Source organism: Corvus cornix, chromosome 2 (assembly GCF_000738735.6).
Source record: "Corvus cornix cornix isolate S_Up_H32 chromosome 2, ASM73873v5, whole genome shotgun sequence".
NCBI classification, from domain to species: domain Eukaryota; kingdom Metazoa; phylum Chordata; class Aves; order Passeriformes; family Corvidae; genus Corvus; species Corvus cornix.
The window spans coordinates 36,553,943-36,574,963 of NC_046333.1; the positions used below are offsets into that span (position 1 = coordinate 36,553,943).

At 41.5% G+C, this 21,021-nt stretch overlaps 1 protein-coding gene across 2 annotated transcripts in view; it reads right to left on the bottom strand.

Moving 5' to 3' along the window:
• Positions 1–21,021, bottom strand: part of METTL6 (methyltransferase like 6) — a 40,164-nt gene that overhangs the window by 10,271 nt on the left and 8,872 nt on the right. The window contains exon 6 of one of the 2 annotated variants that reach the window (XM_010398872.4): positions 20,425–20,919. The exons of the other annotated variant lie outside the window; for it this stretch is intronic. Coding sequence (XP_010397174.1) covers positions 20,771–20,919 — 149 coding nt within the window. The 3' untranslated portion in view covers positions 20,425–20,770. Of the gene's footprint in view, positions 1–20,424; positions 20,920–21,021 lie in introns of those variants that run through there. 2 annotated transcript variants of the gene reach the window in all.

Below are 21,021 nucleotides of genomic sequence, written 5' to 3' on the forward strand. Positions count from 1 at the left end.
TTACATTCTACTAATAGATGCTTTCTTGCATCTAAATATCATACAACTGTCACTTCACAATGGCATTGCATACAAAGTCAGTTCCTAAACAGTTTAGATAACGCACAGTTCAAATATCATCTTGGATTCACATTGGTATGTCAGTACATCTCACCCAGCCTGCTTGGGAAAAATGGAAAACTAAAGCTCTGAATCGAGGATCTGAAATATAAAGCTCTACTGTTGTAAGAGAAGCAGAAAATACCCACGCATTCATCTCCCCTTCCTGGAGGACAGTTCAATTATCATCATGTCCCCAAGCAGATTTTGCACTGAATCACTGTGACATCTGCTAGGGAAATGAACACAACTCTCTATCTGCATGCAGCAAATACATTGGCAAGGTTGCAATGGGGGGAAGGGAAATAAGTGTCACTTTTCACACAAACTAGAAAATGACAGCTTGTCACATCCATGAGTAAATACGAGCAGAAGTGAGAGGAGGCAAGATGCTTCTTCACCTTTTCCCCCTACTGTAGCATTACAAAGATACAGATTAAGGACAAAACTGTGGCTTCTTCTTCCCTGCCTGCAGTAACAGCATCTGGACACATTTCACCATCTAGGAGCACTAACAATAATGGATCATATCTGCCACTTGCACAGGTTAGTAGAGCTCCCCTGAGTTTAAGGGAACTGTGCCTCTTTCCTTCCTAGCTGAAGGGCCAGTCCAAGATGCCAGAGCTGGGGGAACAGAAGCTGGAAGAGCCCCAGAGAGTGAGGGTGCAGAGCAACCTCCTTCAGGTCACTTATGGCAAAGAAGATTTGCCTATTGCTTTGTCAGCAGCAGGGACAATTTTATGATACAGAAGCAAGGGGTTTAGTCATGACTTGCTTATGTGCAAAAATCATGATGTAATGTAGTACGACCCTCTTTGTAGAGACAAAAACAAACAAACAAAAAAAGCAACAAATCCTAGAAGAAAGATGAAGTTAGCTTGAATACACCTGTATTTCCCCAAGGACAGGAGTATGCCCATGAACAACTGCTTCCAAGCCACCTACACATTACAGCTGGCCTGTCTGAGCCCACGGGCACCTTTCCCACCTTCTTTTGGTCCAGCACGTAAGGCTTCACCAGTTGCATCACATGGCAAGGCACAAAGCTGACTCCCAAGTGCAGGATGGAGGAAAGCTCATGGTATGAAGTTACTGAGGGAAAATCACCTTCTGGCAAGAGGTCCCTTGGCCCCAAAACCTAACACAGGTGCACCATAACACTGTGACCTCTCCTCTACTGCAGTCACACACAAGGCTGGAAATGAAGGCAGCACAGCAGAGCACACCTGAGACTCAAATCCCTAAGTCTCATGCAGGATGTGCATGATGGATCTGACCTTACATCCATAGAGGCAACAGCAACGTCATTCCAAGCTCCTTTTAAGCTAATGACACCTTTTACACGCAGTTACAGTAACTGCAGCTGGTTTAGATTTTTGTAACAGGCTCTACCAAAAATGCATAAATGGTACAAAACCTCTGCATATCACACCTTCACCTGAAACAAATGCATTGCATTAACATTTAACAGCATCTCACTACTGGAGATGGAGTCTCCATGGCTCCCAGTGCCTCCCTGAGAGCTGCAGGACTGGAGACTGGAGGAAGCCACTACTGGAGCAGAGCTGTTCATCAATTATGGCTTCTTTTCTGGTGCACCTCCTCCACACCCAAAATCCTGTGTTCAGACATCTCTGTTCAGATACTCTCTGATTCAAATGCCAAGATTAACATGACTGTAAAAAGAGTATCATTTCAGTTTCTTTTTAAAGAGATGTACAGCCTTCTGCCCGCTCTTTCTTGTGCTTTTGCAGTGAGAATTTCTTCCTAATTGGTATCCAAGTGTGCAGAGTCAGATCAATTTCTCTTCAAAAAAGAGTGCTGCTTTTTATCCAGATGAAAACAGATACTACAGACTTCACTTACAGGCTCTGATTTTAAAAATTACTGTAATCAGACTTGATAGAACCACTCTGATAACAGATGTGTGACTAACGTGTTTTCTAATGTTACAATAATTTGGCTACAAAATAAATAAATGGTTTAAAATAATAAAAACTTTAGGAATTTGGGCAGTGGCGATGAATGCCAAATTCAGAGCTCAGAAGTCTCCTCTGAAATGTTGTTAGTTCATACACTGCTACTTCTCCACAATCCTGATCTTTAAAACTTAGGATAAAGAAAACTTTGAAATTTGGACTCTTGATTTGAATTTGCTTTCTCATGTAAGAAATAAACTTTAAGCTTTCAGGAGTTACATACTTAGAGTCTGATCTCACAACAAAGAACATGGATTTTTCTAGTCAGTAGAAAAATAGAAACAGTTTCTCTTGAAAGCTGCATCACACAGTTTACAACTAGGAACTGTCTGGGAAAAAAAATAAAGTAGAAAAGAAAGACTAGAGGGTTTTTTTAAGCTATGTAAAGCAAGGTTATTATTAGAACTGCCAGAATTCTTTACATTGGCATAATGCAGTAAGAACACTGAAATACTTCCCTACTAAATTATGGTTTTCAGCCAGGCACTTTAAATTGCTATTTTCACAAATCCACATGGTCTAACTGAAGGCATGTTGGCTAGAGCCATGCCACTGCCTGTTTCAAAACAGAGGTGGAGAACAAGTGTATGATCTGCCAGGTACCTCCTCATGTGCTTGCCACAGCCTGACCCACAGCCAGGCTGCTGCTGCTGCTGCCCCTGCCCCAAACACTGCAATGGAAAATTGCAATATGAGCAGGTACAGAGACAGCAAAGGAACACCTGTATGCCCTGAAGGGGAAAAATAAATGCAGCAAGAAAGAAAACTTCAGGCTTAAAACTGCTGTTCCTTCCAAAAGATGCATTAAAATGGTCTCACAGCTACTTACAGACATACAAGCAATAAAAAAATCATCGAGAAGTTCAAAAGACAGCGGTTGCTTTTATCTGCCACACATTTTGCTTTTGAATCTGCAGTTCTGTGGGGTTTCTCAGATGAGCAGACCACTCTTCTAAGTGTTTCTAACACACCTACTGACTTAGATTCCTATCCTGCAAATCCAAGCAGTCATTACATGCACTCATTCTTGTCTGCTGTATCCAAAGTGTATTTTATACCTATCTATCCACTTTGTATTATATCTAGGACATCTTTTAAAATTACTAGCACATGAAACACAAGAGAGTTTTGTAAAGTATTTCTGTCACAATACAAAAAGCCCAGCAGTTTTTAAATCAAGAAATCCTAGATAGGTTTCTCCCATCAACTCCAGGTAATCTGGTACATTTCCCACCTCTTCATCTACAAGAACTGTAAGTGGGGGAAGAGAAGGAAGAGAATTCTGCAGCTTCTGCATAATATAACCAAATATCCTCCTCCTGTCAAACCCCCCTCCTCCTCCCAAAATGGCTTAAAATAGATTCACAGTAGACTCTCCATTTGGGAGTGTTACTATCATGCCATTGTTCCAAGCTTTGTACCTCGGAGGATTGGGAACTGAGGTTGTATTTCTGCTAACGAGAACTGAGTCTGTAATACAACAGCCTGAACCAGGACGCCAAGAAGAAAAACAAAACTATGAAAGTGGGCTGCATAATGGGAAGACAGCATAGAGAGCTGACATTGCACGCAAAGCCTTATTTCCACACTCCTTGCTTACTTTCTCTTCTACTGCTGTCCAAATTGAGTTTTTGTGTTTCTTCTACTCCATGTGTTCCCTACTCTAAGGCCAGCTGAACAACTTTTCTTCCGTAGGAACTTGAGGAACTTGAAGCAAGGCAACAAAAGCTTTCTTGAGAGCTAAAGCCAAGACTTGCCAAGTGAGCAATCCTTACTATTTATACTGATTAGGAGTTTGAGCTTCACTCTACTGTATGGTATGTTATATCAAGAGCCTTAAGCCAGACAGAGATGCTTGGGAAAAACAAGAGAAGGAAGTCACCTCCGACTGCCTGAAGCTCTCAGCCCAGTCTCACACACAGGCTACGCTCTGCCTGAGAGCACAGAGAACAGAGCTGAAAGCAAGCAAACACAGCCAAGAAACTCCAGCCTCAAGGAAAACCAGAGCCGACCTCCCTCTGGTCCTCTTTTCATGTCCTAAACAGACTGCAAGAGTGGCCAAAATACATCCAGAGCTGCTTAACTCAGCATTTTATTCTTTGTCTGTGCCCTTGCAGCCATTTAGCCCTAGCTAGTCTCAGTATCTAAGTTCAGTGATTCAAATCCTCTAGTGAGCCTGTCCATCACTCTCTACTGCTTAATCCTCCTCTGCCTGAAGACACTAAGGACAGGACCTGCTGTTTAAGTTTCTCCAAGCAGACTTTCTGTGTGTAAAACACTACCATGCATTTCCTAGCCAGCTTTATGTAAATCCTGTACTGTCCAGGTAAATCTAAGGAACAAAGCAAACTCTTCGGAGAACAAATAGCAGGAGCACTTAGGTTGTCTTGCACCACTGTTGACCTTTGTCTGTGTTCATGTCATAGTAAGGGTCCTCAACCAAATCAGCTCTCTAGGCAATGATTTACTCTACCTGTGCTTCTCTGATGGTTAAAGATTGCACAATTTTTGTTTTCTGGAACCAAAGCAGAAGCCCACCAGCCTCTGTGCTTTTTCTCATACATGTTGCTGACAGTAATTCAAACACAATTTTCCTCTCCTCAAATCTCTCACTTCTTCTCTTCAGCTGGGCTGCTCTTCTTCTCACGCCTACTTTCTGAAGGGAACACGACCCAAAATTGGGAAATAAGCACTGGGACTGGCTCTACAGAGCACAGGTCCTTTCTTTGCACAAATGCTTGCAAGCACCACTTGGCTAAAAGAAATTAGAACATTAGCTTATAATGAATGAGATTTCCTCTCTTTCTGTGCAGCCTCACAAACCAGGCTGCATTACATGTCGGCTCACAGACCAATTAATGCAATTTAGGATCTTTTTTAGATTAAGAACTTGCTGAGATGGGAGCAAATGGCTGAAGGGAAGAGGTTGGATGACATACTGTGCTGAGCTGTATGTGAAGAGTGATACGAAACTGTTTGAACTCACTAGTCAGCATAACAAGGAGATAGAGAAGGCTCTTATTATGCATAAAAGAAAAATATATCTGAATTGTCTATATTTTTTGTTAGTGCTTAATAGAAAAAGGAGAAATTAAAGGAAAAAAGAGAGATGTTGAGTAAGGGTATAATAAAGTGCAATTAACTCCATGTTGTGTGTAGAGCAATTTCCTCCAACACATCCTCAACGCAAATGAGGCACAGCAGGAACGAAGGCGAATGGAGGCAGCAGTGCTTTCTCCAGAGCATTTACCAGTAGAACTTACCTTTTATAAATGACAGATAAGGATAGGGGTGACTAAATCCTCATCGTTTCAGCCCAAATTCAGATTCTGCTGTTCTAAGTACCACATAAACATACATGAAATGAAACCTGCCCTCAAATATTTGCAGTCTAAAGACAATAAACTAGAGAAGGAAGGAAATGTTTATCATATACAGATAACAAGTGTTAGTTACATGGTAGCTAGCATCACTGAAGGGAGAAAGAAGCCAGGCAAGTCAATTTACTTAAGGGTAGGAAGATTATAAAGAAGGACATTATGGAAAATGGGCAAAAGGGCTGGATAGGAAGTGACTTGTTGATGGATTTGATCTCCTGGTTCAGAAATCACCCTGAGTCAAGCAGGCACAGAGGTCTGCCTTGTGCAGTCTGCCAGCTGCAACCATGTACCCCTGTGCAATGTGGGACTCTGCAGAGGAACCTCCCAAAAAGTGCAGCACTGCTGCCTTCCCAACCATGCACAGCCAGTGCTCCTCAGCATCCTCACACTGCCCAGGCCTGATCACTCAGAGCTTGCATCAGTTAGTAGTATCTATCTCTTCCCTGTTTCTGAGAGAAGGAGACCCAGGCAGTGACCCAGGCTGCCAAAGCAGTGCTCTGCAGAAACATTTGCTCCCCTTACCATTTACTGTCCTTTGCATTTTCCAGTGAAATTCCTCACGACCCAAGAAATCCCAATTGGCATCTGAAGGCTATCAGGATGAGTATACTCTGTAATACAGGGCACAAGGCAGTACCCTTCTGGCTTTCTCCCTGCCTGCACAGCTATTCTCCTTTTTAATGAAAACAAGGACTTCAAGAGAGAGAAGGGGAAATGGTGCACAAACAAGTTTATCGCAATGTTCAGTCATTTGGGGGCCATGCTGCAGGCCCAAGTCCCAGAGTTTATCTGAGAAAGCAGTGTCCCAGGAATGCACAAGGCTTCAATGCATGTATGCACTCTTTTTAGGCTTTCAGAACTTTGCCGATGCACCAAGCTTAAAAAAATAATGTTTGAATCCTTTAAGCATTTTTCTTCCAGGTCTTGGAAAAATGCTCCTTTTTAAATGCTTATTAAATGTCTTTGGGCTCATATATGAAGCGGATGATTCTGGATTTCTGCCTTCTCTCAGAACAATGAGCAAATGGGTATCTATGCTGTTAACTCCCCTATTGATTTTGTGATTCACAGGGTAATCAATTTGCCTGTCTCTCCCCAGACTTCTGCCTCAGGGCAAGGAGGGCTATACTAATGCTATGGGACAGTGGGGCTGTCTCTGTTTGCTGCTGTGTTACAAATACTGCTGATCTGTGAACACACACTCTCAGTTGCTTTTTTTTTTTTTTGCCTCCTCCCTCTCTAATGGCATATTCACCTGAGGAGGTCAGTAAGTAGGTAAGTCCCAGATTCCCATAACAACTAATATCCTCCCCACTCCTGCACCCAGCAAACTAATAGAGCCCATTCACAACTTACCAAGATTGTCAATTGCATACCTTACCATCATCACTTAAGCTTTATCTGTTTCTCTTCAGTCATATCAGCACTGTCTGTGTTGATATTCCTGTATTTGTGGTTCATATCAGTCTGCGACCCACTGGATACCTCTTTGCTAACACAACTACGTGGTTTAGGAGAGATTTGCTTCAGCTGAAGCAGTATTCACTTTTCTTCCTGAGGCTCACTATCCTCCAGTCCAACCTATACTCATTGCATTCCACCAGCAAATAATACAACCTGTGGGTGTTTTTGCATCCTTCTTTCAAACGCTGCATTGTCTTGGCTAACAGTGTTTGCCAAAGTCTCTGCATCAGCACATTTTGAGTTCTGGCATGCCCTTCTGCATTTCTTGTAGTCTGTAGATTTTATTTTCTAGTACCTCCACGGCACTGGACAGTTGTTCAACCATCTTAAATTTCATAAACCAGCCCGGGGGTTTCCCTCTGCCTTGCAAATTATAACTGATTAATATAACTGGTCAGTTTTGTGCTGTCTAGTAATAGCGTTCTCTGATGACTTTGTCTCAGACCCCACATGGCAATTCATCAGGGACCATGTTAACACCCACAATGGAAAAAGCTGGTGTCTCAGTTTGCATTTTCAATTTGTATTCATGTATTAAAAACAGAACAAGAAAATGCACTCTTCACCTCTTGGTAACAATTCTAAAGTCTGAGACATATCAACTGATTCAGAATGGGAGGGAAAAAAAGTCTATGACTGTCTTCATCTTTTGCTGATACCCACTGTCTGCATAAAAGGCTTTTTCAGTTGGCCTCTGCTTTTCCAGAGCAATGTCAGCTATGGTGCCATTTTTAGCTGTGACATTTTCCCCACTCAGAATATTTTCTTAGTCCATTATACCCCATGTACCATCTGCCATACAATGGTCACACAGTGCCAAGAAGCCTGGTCACAGTCTGCTTTATTCAGTGGACGAGCCCTAATTGCTTAGCCTGGCACAATATGAGCCTCCACATAGCACAGCATCCCATTCCAACTGCTTGTGCCACGGTTTCTCCAGGGTACAACAATCCAGCACAACCTCAGAGACAGCTGTGATCACCGATTAGTTCCAACACAGAACAGTTGTGCTTCCATTCACCTGCTGTGAAGACAGGAGGGAGCGCCCATGCTGCAGGCCTCCAGATGCCCTTTGTTCCCAGTTTCACGCTGAGAACACGGCAGAAAGGAAGAGGCTGTGAGACTGGGAGCCAAGGAAAGCACTGCACATCCTGGATGCAAATTGTCCAAGTGATTCTATTGTCCTGCCTGGTGCTAAAGAGTGCTGGAGGGGTGGGGAACAGGAAGGCTGGGGTTATAGTGTTGCCTCTGGCTTTGTATTGGATGCAGCCTCAGTAATATGTGCCAGGATCATCTAACCTGTTGAACAAAGGGCAGATACCAGTTTTAGTATCTCCCTTGCAGGCCGTACAGTTGCTGGCTCTGAACACCTTGGTGCCAGCACTGTAGAATGCAAACACCCAGTCTCATGCTTCTCCCCTGTGAGCTGGCCACGGCTCCTCGGATTCACAGGCAGTGACACAGACCAACCTGCCAAGAGAAACACCACAGTCCAGGGTAACACTCAACACTCCTGCTCCACCTCTGTTTCAGTGTCTAGAGAAAAAAGATGCCAAGGCTGAACTCAGTCCTGACATAACTAGGGAAATATCACAGTCCCACAGCTGTGACACCCCATCAGCCTGTGTTAACAAGGAGGGAAGACTTCTCGTCCTGCCCAAATACACTAGTACACTCTGAGCTGCTGCTGTCTCTGGGTCTGCTGCTCTCTCAGCCTGTACAGACAAATGAATGTTTGATATGACAATGACATTTTCTTTTTGATCACTGGGTATTTAGAGCGGAAGTGGTAGGCCAGATGTTACTTCTACATGGTGGAAATCAGGACAAGTTTGGTGGAAAGGGAAGGAAGAATAACATAATGTACCAGGAGTCCAGTACCACAGTACTAATACTCACTTGTTAACCCCTACTGTAGTTCCCCATCAAAGCAACCTTTTCTTGAAATGTCTCAAGGCCCAAATCTGTGGGATGCTGTGGCCCCTCCTTGAAAGTCAGTAGAAACCAATGGCACAACTCAGCATTTTGTAAGATCAGGCCCTTAAAAAGAAGTAAGATGGCTCTAAGAAAGCCTACCAGATGCATTAGTAGATAGGCAGAGTGCTTGGAGAGGGGCCAGGAAAGAACTGTGCCTGAAAAGGCTGCCTGTGGGAAGCAGGTCCTTTGTGACACTTCTCCTGGACTGAACACACCTGCTAGTCCCACTCACCACTGTCTTGGGAAGCAGGAAAAAGCAGCTCTCAATCTGTTCTGTTTCTGCCTATCATTCAGTTGCTGGGAAGGAGCCATTTGGATACAGCCTCTGCACTTTGCTTGGTGATAGGTTTCATTCATAGACGCCTTTCCATGAAGTCACTTATTTTGGGGTTGGAAGATCCCACTCACTTGTGCAAAAAGCAAGGATAAGCCAGTTCTAAATAAAGAGAAAGGAAGGTGTAAGAAAGGCAAGGAGAGGAGCTATGTTCTTAGAAATCAGTTTCTGCACTGGCAGCTAATTATCGTTTACACTAATTCAAATATTTAATATACAAAAGAATTACTGTTGCATAAAATGCAGTTGAGGCAATTTTACTGTAGCTTATTAGCAGTAATGGATTATACTGAACACACCATGCTTAAAGTCAGATATAAAGCCACCAATATGTAAATGTAATTTTATTCTTCCTCTTTCCCTTGAAATGAGAAGGGCTTGGCAGAGACAAAATGGGGATTACTAAAGTAGGAGAAACTGTAAAATGGCAAACTAAACTACAGCTGACTTCACACAGTAATTAATGAGAGAGATGCTGCCTCTCTGGTCATGTGCATCCTATGCATCTCTGCTTGAATGGCCGCTCAACTGGAGAGCAGCTCGTCTATGAAACAAAGGAAGGGGAAAGAAAATGGGAGCAGTTAATATAAACAGAGACTTGCCTAATATTTTTGTGGAATATTGTAAAGAAATATTGTATTAAGGCACTGCATTTTGAAATTTGTATAAAGCACTGCAGTTTCTAAGGTATCAATATAGTGGGACACAAATGAAACCAAAACAAACAGCAAGTTGTCAATGCAACAAATTATTGCCTCATGGGTAGGAGACAATCAGAATCCCAGCTGCCATTAACAGTAGTAGTATTTCACCTTACTCTCCCTCACATGGTGCTAAGAACATTCCCTCTCAATAAGTATCTCTGAGATGCAGCTATACTTCCTTTTTTTAAAAGTTTTTTTCTTTCTTTGAGATCCAAGTGCTATTTAAGTAGACAAAAAGAGGACTTGACTGCATATAAGAAAACACTCTTAGTTGTCTGGTCCATAGTTAATCATCACCAGCTCTTCCTACCACCCAGTCAAAGACTTAGACAGTGCAGTGGTGCTGGGACTAAAAGGAAGGTGGCACTGGTTAGTGGCTAGTGCCACCTTGTGAACAAAATCCCAAACACCCTTCCTTCACCCTTTTTATCAAACGGTACTTATGCAGCAAAGCAGAGTAAAAAAGTAAAATCCAACTTTTGCATGAGTAAGTAACTTCAGGATAAGACCTCCATATTTAGGGATAAAACATGAGACTAAGCCTCCAACCAGGCCAGACAAGAGCTTGACGAAACAGAGACAGTCTAGAAAGAAGATAAATATTTTACAGTACAGCTGATGGTAATAGAAGCGATTTCTTTTTCACTGCATTGCAAACAACATGAACACAGGGATAACCAACCCTCCAACTTCCCTATGGACTCCACGAGAGTGGGATTTGCAGTGTTCTGGCCAGGAACAGACGGGAAAGACAGGAGAGATCAGGCGAAGAGCAGCACTGGCACTTCTCGTAACATACTAACAATTTTTATTACAAGCTCTGCTCCTGGCACCATGCAATTGTAACTGAAACCTTCCACTAAAACTAAAATTATTTTGTATCACTTAAGGCACTTTCATATACTTTTCTCCTCCCTGCTCACCTCTCCTACACCCTCGCCCCATCTCACGGATTTTGAGTACCCACTTCATCAGGTTTTTTGATCAGGTTTGGCTGTATCAGTGGTTCCTCTTTTCCCAACATCAAGCATCAGCAAGGAGGGGGATGCATTAGATCTCCCATCCTAAAGTGCAAGCCCCTTTGCCATCTTAGAGGTGCAACTAGCTCTCAAGGAAGTCAGATGAAATTTTCCCCTCAACTTTGACAGAAGGAGCCTTTTACCATGCCCATTTCTAATTTGGGAAAGTACTTCCAGTTTTGTCCTTTTACCCTATCCTCTCCTTTTCAAGGCTGCATTGCAGTTAACTCTTCATCTCCTACGCTTTAAAGACTTGATGTTTACAGCAGTAGGAAAATAAGAATTAGAACTCACACCGAATGTACCTCCTGGTTTCTTATGGACCAGGAGCGGGACTTCAACTTACCAGGTGTCTGCTGGAAATACAACACAGCAGATAGGGAGCAGTGTAGGAGGTTCATGGAGTGTGCAGAAGGGAACCTCCTGACACAGCTGGTGAGGGAGCCAACTAGGGAAGGCCCTGGACCTGTTGTTTGTGAACAGAGGAGTGATGGGTGATATGATGGTTGGAGTCCCTCTTAGGCAGAGTGACCACAAAAAATGATAGAGTTTTCTATTCTCAGAGAAGGATGGGGATCAGCAGAATGACTAACTTGGACTTCCAGAGGGCAGACTTTGGCCTGTTTAGGAGACTGGTTGATAGAGTCTCTTGGGAAGCAGTCCTGAAAGGCAAAGGAGTCCAGGAAGGTTGGTCATGCTTCAAGAAGGAAATCGTAAAGTTGCAGGTGCAGGCTGTCCCCACATGCCTAAAGAAAAGCTAGTGTGGAAGAAGAGAAGCTTCGCTGAACAGAGAGCTTTGGCTGTATCTCAAGGGAAAAAAAGGAGGATTTATGAGCTTTGGAAGAGGGGGCAAGCCTCTCAGGCAGACTATAGGGATACCTTGAGGTTATACAGGGAGAAAATTAGAAGGGTCAAAGCCCAAGGAGAACTTACTCTGGACATTACTGTAAAAGACAATAAAAATGTTCCCATAAATACATTAGCAACAAAAGGAGAGCTAAAGAGAATCTCCATTCTTTACTGGATGCAGGAGGAAACATAGTGAGAAAGGATAATGAAAAGGCTAGGTACTTAATGCTGCCTTTGCTTCAGTCTTTAACATTAAGATGAGTTGGTCTCCAGATACCCACTAAAGTGGAAGACAGGGAGCAGAATAAAGATCCCTGGGCAAATGGTCAGTGACCTATTACACCTGTGTGGCCAGCAGGACTAGACAAGTGATCACCCCCGTGTACTTGGCACCGGTGAGGCCACATCTTAAAACCTGTGAAGTTTTGGGCCCTCAAGAATGACACTGAGGCACTGGAGCACGTCCAAAGAAGGGCAGCAAAAGCTGGTGAAGGGTCTGGAGCACAAGTTTTATGAGGAGCAGCTGGAGGAGCTGGGGGTGTTTGACCTGGAGAAAATCAGGCTCAGGGGACACCTTATCACTCTCTACCACTGCCTGAGAAGAGGTTGTAGCCAGGTGGGGATCAGTTTCTTCTCCCAAGTAACAGGTGATAGGACAAAAGGAATTGGCCTCAAGTTGCGCCAGGGGATGTTTAGAATGGATATGAGGAAAAAATATCTTCACCAAAAGGATTGTCAAGCACTGGAGCAGGCTGCTCAGGAAAGTAATGGATTCACGATGCCTAGTAGTATTTTGGAGACTTGTAGATATGGCACTTAAGGACGTGGTTTAGCGGTGGACTTAGCAGTGCTGGGTTAACATTTGGACTCAATGATCTGAAGGGTTTTTTCAACCTAAACAATTCTATGATTCTTCAATTTTTCACTCCAAGATCCTTCCCTTTTCCCTACAGGGCAGAAGGTAAGAGTAAAGGCTTGAAGTCACCCAGGAAACCAACAGCAGGGCTGGGAATGGTACTCTTGTCATTCAAATTGCAGTGACAAATCATTCAGGAACCAGGTTTCCCTACATCAGAGCTAGTATCTCTCATTAATAAAGGATCTACTCTGCATCAAGGTGGCTTGCTAGTTAGATATTGAACCAAGATATGGGAAATAATTTCTTCAGTCCCATTTTCACACTAATTTAAATTTGAAGGAGGGAAAATATAAATCCCTTTGTCTTACCACAAGGGGGATGTCCTTTCTTCCTCTTCTTACCAAACTCGCATAACTGAATGGTTACAATTTTTAGGACAGGTATTGCCTCTTACTCTGAGTCCACAGCACCTAGAAAAATGCTGTCCTATTCAAGGGTTCCCAGACATCACCACAACAAGCATGTAGTGAACATTTTAAAAGGGGTTTGTTCAATAGAATCCTCATCGGAAGATGACGTGTTAAACTTGGCATTTGGGGTCCATTCACCCTGGGTTCTGAGACTCTCCTGTCGTATCATACCATCTACAGTTCCAGCAATTTATATTTCTTTCCACACTCTGCAATATTCAACACATGCACCATAAAATCAATACCAATATAAAATTAGCTAAACTAAGGATATATGATATTAAAGGCTCCAGGAATTGTCAAATCAAGCCACAAAAGAAAATTTCTCATACTTTGCTTATATTTTTGCCTCATACTTTACTCATATTTATGAATGTAATCAGCAGTAGCATATTCACAACTCAAAGGCTGGCTACATGAAACAAAAACTGTATCATCACAGTAACAGGGAGTTACACTACTCCTACCTATGCTGCAAAACCATTTGAGCGTCCCTGGAGCAAAGTTTGGCATTGCACATCTTCAGCTTTGGTATTTAAATATGAATAATGCCACTGTTGCAGCTACAGTTTTAGTTGCACACTGTTTGAACATGCCAGGCACATTCAAGCTCCTCTCTTTAAATTTTTGAAGGTTTTTTGATTTTTTTTTTATTAAAGAAAAGGATATTAATTTTTGGAATTTTCTTCACAGTATTACAAAATGCTGCCTGACACTGAATTTCCTGCCAAACAATAGGCTGACCTGGCGCATGAACAAACTATGCTGCTGCTAGCATTAACAAAACAGTCTTGCTCCTTCATCAGTCATTCACAGGTAGCCTTTTTTTTTACAGAAGTACTAATATATCTTAATATCTAACTGCAAAATCATTTTATCTTACTGATCTGCTATTGATGACTGAATCAGGCAAATGTCTCCCATAAAGAAGTCTGTAAAAATGAAGCATAAACTGTGCATCATGGAATCAAGATTAAAGCTCTCAGTTGCTAAGTTTACACCCTCTTCAGTGGGCTTTTGAGAACACCACTGCCCTACTTTAGGAGATGCATTTGGTTAATGCTGTAGGCTCTGCTTGTGGTATTTTCTTTTCCTGTAAGGTTTATGGGTTTTGGAATTTGGAAAGTAGCTTGGAAAGGAACCCTTAAGCCTAAGGGCAGGTTAGTATTTTGTATAGAGGAAAGTCTGTAAGAGGAAGCTTTTTCACTGTTTCTAAAATACATTCTGGCTCTGTATTAGCTTGATTGTTTCAGTTTACTTTGAGGTGGGTCCTTGTCTCTTCTCAGTTTTACTCTTCTTTCTAACAGGCTTTTTCTTGGCCATTGTTTCCCAGCCAAGTACAGGGCAAGAATACACAGATACTTGCTGATCCTTAATTTATTAGCTGCTTTCAAAAACAAAATCAAAACCTGAAACTGTTACTGGAAGCTGATCCAAAGCCAGAAAAGTCTTGAGTGGCATACACTGTATGGAGCAAAGAGGGCATGCTACTGTGTCAGGTGGAAAGTCCAGAACATCTGCATATTCAACTTCCAGTAAGTGACTCAGATTCATCTGGTCAAGAGGTCACAAGAGTGATGTTCCCTGAGGCCAGGTCCTAAAGGACACAACCAAGCACCCTCAAATGCTGAATGTGAAATCTGTGATTAGAGACTTTAGCCAGATAGTCACAGCCAAGTTTATGAAGTTGTACAGGATTTCAGAACTATCTTTCTGAACGTAGTTCAGAAAAAAATGGTGGCAATTGTTTTGAGGCTTCTTCAAAGTGTTTTCATGTTCCTATGAAATTCGGTTTGCAAATAAAACAGATGGAACAGAACATTTCTCAGTTTTGTTTAGCTTTTTAGAAGCCAAAAACAAGCCTCCTTTCCTCTCTCCTTATCTTCTTCCATCCTGCTTTTGAACACTGGTTTTAGCAAAATAGCAACAGGTCTGTTACATTTTAATGAAAAATGTTAAAAATAAAATCAATATTAAAAATTCCAGTTAAGTGTCCCATTCCACACAAAAGTTTGAAGCCAAAACTGGGAAAAAGGACAACCAAAAAAAGCTGATGAATATCCTTGAATTTCAGATGCACAACAATCCCATATATATGAAGATACCATTATCCCATTGAGCAGCAGCTTCTCTGCTGTACCAAATTTACAACAGAAATCCAAGAGTCCAGAGAAACGGGCTGTGGAAAAATACTGAGTGGAACCTAGAGAGAAGGCAGGCTTGTCTACTGGTAATTTGCCTACTTTCTGACCTTCCCCTGTAATTACCTTCATTTATTCCCATTCTAAGTTCTCTGGATGCTACGGGCATCAGAAACCAGAGCTGGAGTTGATTGGTGCCATCTAACTTAAGACAGCACAGCACCCCAAAGTGGGAACGGTGAAAAAGCACTGAAGTGACAGTGAAGTATAAGGCTTCTTACAAGTCAAAGGAGGAAAACAGAGCTGGATTTATATTTTCAGTCACACAGGTGCCTTTCTAAGTATTTCACATCAAGTATTTTACAAGCATGCAAGTTAAACCTGTGTCTTGGGCAAAGACCTTCAAAAGCAATCAAATTTTCCAAGATGAGACCTAAAATTTGCTGGGAGAGGGGGTAAATGGTCCCAAACAGAATCATTTAAGTAGAAATACACAAAATCACTATTAATTTGGAAGAATCATGTCATCTTTTTCTTGTGCCCTTGTCTTCCCTGACTGCACACAGCACCCTGCTGCAAACACAACGAACGGTGCATATCAGCCTAGGAAGTGGGAATGAAAAAGGTTCTCTAATGGAACTTCTTACCTGGCTAATAGCCTCTGTCTTTGCAAGCAATGCCTCTGTGTGCCTCCCCACAGTGCAGGCTCACCATCTGCCTTTGTTCTAATAAATGAACTCCCATTACAAACACAGAGCACAAACATACTCATATCCTGAGCCTACTGCACCCAAGGGCCTGATGTTTTTGCAGTACGCATAACTAGCAAATGTTTGCTCCCAAATGTTTGAAATGGTTCACAATCTTTCCTAATAACAATCATAACCAGTGAAAAATTCATCACAGCTATATTGTGGTAAGCTCCTTAAAAAGTACTTATCTATTTTTACTAATTGTATCTCAGCAATATCTTTCCAATATAAAATTCTGCTTCCCACAGAGCCTTGCGTGTATTACTAATACCGTACACAATCAGATGCCACCTTCCTGCCTCCCTGTCTTCCAGTCTAATTTTGGAACCTGCAGGCTTTCATTTCCAAAATTTCACTTTTTAGATGAACAGCTTATTTAATTATATGTCATCCCTGGTCTGTGAAACTCAGGATTTTTTTTTCCCAGAAACTTAAACATAATCTTACCATTTTTCCTTCACACACTGATGCTCAACACTGATATCCTCTCCAAATATATATATATCTTTCAAATAACTCTTCCATAAAGCACTTTCTAACTGATAATTTGTATCTCTCAGTATATTCAGATGTATAAACTGTACAACAGCTCAAGCAAAAAAAATTTTATCAAGTGACCATATAAATGACCTTTCAGATTTCATATACCAGTTATGAGAGCAAGGCTGTATGTTTTACAGCTGACTGCTGATGCTTACAGGTTCTGGAGTTTCAGGTCCCACTTTTATAGCACTTGGTTTCATAGAAGTGATGCACAATCAACCATGCCTCTAGTATTATATTAATTACTTAAATATTCTGCCTTTGGAACCCAAGGAACTTTCAGGTACCTGAAAGATGCACCTGAACTAGCTTTTTAGCTATCAAATGAACCACATAAAACCTGCTGTGATACCATCAGTTTAAAGTTCAAATTTTTTTTTCTCAGTAGTGCATATTTCTAAGCAAAGAAAGCTCACCCATCCATACAGTATAGACACAATACCTGGTGGATTTCTGTCTAGTCGTAGCTTGTTGTCAGACATCAGATCGCATCAACCAAATTTGACAGAAGCTGTCCTTTGACAGAAAGGACACGTAATGTCAGGCAACTCAAAGACTTCATACTTCTGTAAATTTGATGAAAATAGACGGCAGTCAGACCTTACCCGTGTCCTCCCTGAAGCACTGCTCATTAACATCATTCCTTAATATATGCTGTCCAATTCCAGGAGGAGACATCAGAGAATCCCACACTGAAGAGTGGCATTTAGGATTCCCTGACTTCAGGAAAGCCTTAATCCAAGTTCATACTTTATTAAACATCAGAGGATGTAAGCACAAGGCACCAAATCATTTAAAAAAAAATAAAATAAATTTTTTCAGTCCCATTACTTCAACAATTATTTGCTTCTATCCTAAATATTGCTCAGAACAGGGTGTTGGCATAAAGGAACTTACTACTTATGCTTGCCAAATAGAGCAGCTAGTTCAGCTTAGGGGGAACAAAAAGCAGGTCTTCTACAGACAATTGAGTCATCTCAGCAGCCTCCACTGATTGCAGACAACTTAAATCAAAGAACAACCAAGACATTTATTACAATCACAGCATAGTAGCTTGTTTGTGCAAGGTGAGCATGATTCAGTGCACGTCTGCTTTTTTCAAGTAATTTTAATACCATTATCCCTGATTACTACATCTCCCTAAGGACAGCTCTACACAGAATAGTTTAGGTTGGAAAGGACCTTAAAGATCATCTAATTCCAGTCCCCCTGACAACTTCCACTAACCCAGGTTGCTCAGGGCCCCATCCAGCCTGGCCTTGAACACTGCCAGGGATGGAGCATGCACAGCTTCTCTGGGCAACCTGTTCTGGTGCTTCACCACCACACAGTAAAGAATTTCTTTGATAGATCTAACCTAAATTTCCCCTCTTTTAGTCTGAACCAGTAACTCCTTGTCCTATCACAGCAGTTCCTTCAAGTTAGGGTACTAGGTACAGGTGCCCTCAGCATGTGCTGCTGGTGAGCTTACTTGAGCTTGGAAAGGCTGAAGAGTTCAGGGGAGTATATCCAATTTACTCAGCACTACAGCAACTACATGCACAACCATCAGTCACTGTGTCTCACATGATGTGGCAAGGATTTCTTAAAACTGACTCAACTTCCTCAAACTTTACCACAGTTACAAAAAATTGCCATGATTTAAAGTTCACAGAAGCAGAGTCATAGAAACCAGATTAGCCTTTCTGCCCATTCATCTCAAAATAACATCTGGTTTATGAGAACTATAGCAGATCTTTCTGGCAGGGGCATTAATGCATGCTACTTTATTTTCCAGGTCTGACTAGAAATGAGACTGAGATATAATAAAAAAGTTAGAAATACTGCTCTCCATTTAATGTGCTGCTACACAAAAGAGTGTACACAGAAATACACAGAAACACCGAAGCTACAGCCACTCACAAAAACATGTATTATTGTTCTGGCAATAGTTAGTTCAGTGTAAAAATGAACTCAGTGGCTGTCTGCAGCTAAGTCTATTGGGCTGACTCAAGTCCTCTAATTAATATTTTTGATTCTTGCCTACATCTCATTTCCTTTCAGGGATGAACAGTTCATTGCACTTGCCTTTGCATACGATGACAAGCACAGCACAGTGACAAGGTGCCATGCAAGACATTCCTTCAGTCTCATTTATGGGCTGTATACTCCGAAAGGACCAAACCTCCAGCCCTGAAAGGCACTTGGAATTACAGGCCTCAAACCCCACTAAATATCAACAGAGCTCAGGCTACATGTAGTCATTGCAAAACTGCTGTGCTAAAGATGAACATTCACTGATGAAAGCCACCAAATAATGATAGATCAGATTAGAATAGTGCTGTCATTGTTATATCCCTTTTTAGCATAGCTTTTCATTTACTATAAATGTTACTAGATATTTATTACTAGCATGGCAGAAAGAGCTAAAGGGTTGCACAGCAGGGGTCAGCAATGCATAAATCTCTGGGATAATGCTCTCCATAAAAAAAAAGGAGATGACATGTAATAACCCTCCTCAAAGAATCATTAGGAGAATTGTGTGATTTAAGCATTTTTTCCTCTGAGGCCAAAGACTTGTGATACAATAAATTCAGTTGTGGGGCTCATGGTATCAGACAAAAAAACCCTGTGGTATCCTGACGCGAAGCAACAATCTGTTGCAAATTTATTTCTAACCATATCAACTGAATACGACCTTTGGCAGCTCCAATTTGTTAAAAAATTTTGACTGGTTAACTTTGTAACATTAAGCTTTAGGCTGGAAAATTATTACTTCTTTCTTTCCATGCACATACGGCCAGTGTTAAGAGCCTGGGGAAAAAAAATCATTATCACATCTTATGTCTACTTTGTCGTAAACAGAGGCAAAAAATCATCTCTGGTCCACATCAGATGTGCATCACTGGGTCATCTAGCAACACACAAGTCTAGTGGAATGACAGCCTAAGTCAACCAATCACATACTCATATACACAGCCAGAGATGAAATCCCTACTCAGAACAGGGCCACCCTCAAAGTCACAGGGTGCTCGAGGCCTTGGCCGGTCTTATTCCAAGTATTCCCAAGAATGAAGGTTCCACAACTTCTCTGGGCCCTGCCCCAGTATTTGACCTCCCCTTAGTATTTCACTGGAATTTCCCCTGTTGCAAATTGTGTACATTATACAAGATCAGCACAGGCCATTGCACAAGTCACCGGATACCCCTGGGCTTCCTCTGCTGCAGAGCAGCTGTTCTAAATGCAGGTTAAAGACCCAGGCATGGTTTTGAAATTACATCATCCAAGAACACAGAAAAGGGCCTGCAGGGCAAAATGCCACAGTGCAAAGTGCTGTAAGGAAAGGATGAAGTTCCTTCAAGCAGTTAAGTCTGCTGCAGCAACAGTACGGTGGCTTTTAGTGGCAGGAAGAGCAAAAACCAACACAACTTTCCTCAGAGTGATGGAAAAGAATTAAGACCTCTGCTCAGGAAAGAAGCAGCTGACTACACTTCATATCCAAGAAAGTACTCCTGACTTGCTGGTTTCAGTTCCAAATAGGAAACTCATTTGCAATACCTCAAATATTTCTGCACATGAAATGAAGAACATCTGAAATTAATTAGGGATAAAGACGACCTGATCCACTAGCATGCTTCTTCAAGCATGAAATCAGATAAATTAGGATCTTATTTAGAATATAAACATCTGTTTACACACCTAAATGCTGAGCAGATTAAAAACATACCATTATTAAAATATTAAGGCAGCTTACACTATACTGCTCACTGAGTCTGTTTCAATCCTGTATCTGAGAAATTACAAGTACTGAAAGTAAATGAAATATTCTAACATTAACAAGCCTCAAAAATCACAAGTGACAGGAAACTCAGGATACTTATTTAAAAATAGTTTTAATAAAAATGGAAGTAGCAGTTATGATAATAACTAATGAAAACTAATGCTTAAAATTAACCATATTTATATGCTTTACCAGATCCTCCAACAATGTTGCACAGGTTTTATTTTAGAAGCAGGAATACAGGTGCTCAACAGGTTGCCTGCATCACTAAACCATCTTAAAACTGAATTAGAAATAGCATTCCTATTTTGTATCCTAGGATAGAAACCAACAAGAGGTACTGGATGCAGTCATTTTTGGTTCACCGGAAAGATGAGCACACAGCTTATGTGCTAGCTTCCATTTCAAACAAGCAATGCTGTTGCTAATCAGCAAGAACTTATGTCTCACTGAAAGGCTTTTGAAATTTGCTTTGAAGAAAAACTCTTGGAACATGCAAGTCTTCTTTCCTATTCACAGTTTCTCGCTGCACATATTCATTGACCACTTGCTCATATCCCTCAGCCTTGAAAAGCTGAGATAAGAACTCTGGAAGAGAATTTAAAAAAAAAAAAAAATGAAATATTATGTTTAAGTTATTTTTAAAACACCAGACAGCCTTTATATAAGCATATGTTCTTATGTGTTACA